At 45.4% G+C, this 1,676-nt stretch overlaps 1 protein-coding gene across 1 annotated transcript in view; it reads right to left on the reverse strand.

Annotated features, from left to right (window-relative positions):
* Window positions 1–1,676, reverse strand: part of LOC101863044 — an 85,946-nt gene that overhangs the window by 7,956 nt on the left and 76,314 nt on the right. Inside the window, exon 4 of the mRNA XM_005104522.3 lies at window positions 235–933. Within this exon, the coding sequence (XP_005104579.1) occupies window positions 235–933 (699 nt within the window). The remainder of the gene's footprint in view (window positions 1–234; window positions 934–1,676) is intronic.

Genomic DNA, 1,676 nt, shown 5'->3' on the forward strand with positions numbered 1-1,676 from the left:
GTGGTGGTGAGTGAGTGTGTGTGAGTGTGTGTGTGTGAGGAGTGTGTGTGCTTGTGCGTGTGCGTACGTATGTGCGAGTGTGTGTGTCCAACCTTTAAAATCCCCCCCCCTTTTAGAATTCAAACTACATGTAGGAACAGCAACAACGACTATCACTACAACAACTAAATCAACAACAAGACACAACAGTACGACTCGATAACAAGATCACATAATATTTTTGCACTATCTTACACTGAGAGGCAGCCAACAGACGCTGAAAGCCACAGTGATGAGACTCAGGAACCAAATCATCTGTGCCTCCATGTCGGAATGTTTCTTCCTCCGGATCACGCTGCCCTGCATGTTGGTACTGTAGCTATTGCCCAGACCCAAAAACGACAGACGTCTGTCTACTGAAGGCGAGCTATTTAGACTACGTCTCCGACGCAGCTGTATAAGGGTTATGACCACGGTGGTGTTACACACAATCATGATAATGATGGAGACGATGTTGAGCATGCTGAAGGAGCCAGCATAGATTGCATCACTGGTGCTGTTGGAATGGAAACTCAGAAAGCACCAACTGCCGGGGAACTGGTGCTCGTAACTGCCAAAGTTGAGGAAAGGAAGGCTGGCGAAGAGTAAGGTGACCACCCAGCAGATGAGGAACGTCATCTGGGCTTTGAACCGGGACACTCGCCTGGCGTAGTAGTAGGAGAAGCGGATGGCGAGGAAACGCTCCAGGGACATGCAGCCCACGATTAGATGAGTCACAACACTGATGGAGATCATCATGAAGCCATGATAGATACACAAGGGCATTCCGCCCACCCACTGGAGGTTGTTAAGATACATGATAATAGGGACAGGTCCAGTGGCTAGTTGGCCCAGTAAGTCTGTCCACGCCAGGCCGGCCAGCATCACGAAGAACACTGTCCTTCTGGCGTGAGCCTGGGAACAAGAAAAGGAAAATCATGTTGATAATAATTCAATTTTCTCTTGCCGTTGTAGGAAATCTTCTTTCCTTCTCCCTTCTTTTTTCTGATTTTTTTTTTTTTTTGGGGGGGGTCCATTCTTCTCTTTACTTCTTTCCCCCCTTTTTTTAAAAGAATAGAAAAACAGTTAGCCCAAAACAGGCTTATTGGTGACACACTTCAGAACAGTGTAAAGGAGCTCAAAGCGGCAACTTTTAGCGGTTTTTTCCAGACGTGTTTCATTCGGTTCAAGGGCCTTTCTTCATTTTAATGATCAGGAATTTAGAGCCTTTCCCTTTTCTTATGCTGAATCAAAGATTGTTTGGTGGTACATAAGTCGAATGCCCAACACTTTGCCGTAACGAAAACCAAAATAGTATTTCAGGAAGGATGACAGTGTTGCTATTGTTGCTGTTGCTTTTTATATTGTTGCTTTTTGCTATTATTGTTGTGTTGTTGTTGTGCCTGCTGCTGCTGTTATAGTTATCAGCCCTTAACTTGCGAGCTTTTTCCTTCAGTCTTCTTTAATTGTAAGAGCGAGAAGCGCCTACAAGGGAATCGATATCATGTCTTCTGCGTATTGTTGTGTTAGTGCCTAGTAGCTTCACCACGTACGTTTTTTAGTGAGTGAGAGAGGGAGACAGAGAGAGAGAGAGAGAGAGAGAGAAAGAGAGAGAGAGTGAGAGAGAGAGTGAAAGAGATAGCGAGACAGAGAGGGAA

Source organism: Aplysia californica, unplaced genomic scaffold, assembly GCF_000002075.1.
Source record: "Aplysia californica isolate F4 #8 unplaced genomic scaffold, AplCal3.0 scaffold00423, whole genome shotgun sequence".
In the NCBI taxonomy this organism is placed as follows: domain Eukaryota; kingdom Metazoa; phylum Mollusca; class Gastropoda; order Aplysiida; family Aplysiidae; genus Aplysia; species Aplysia californica.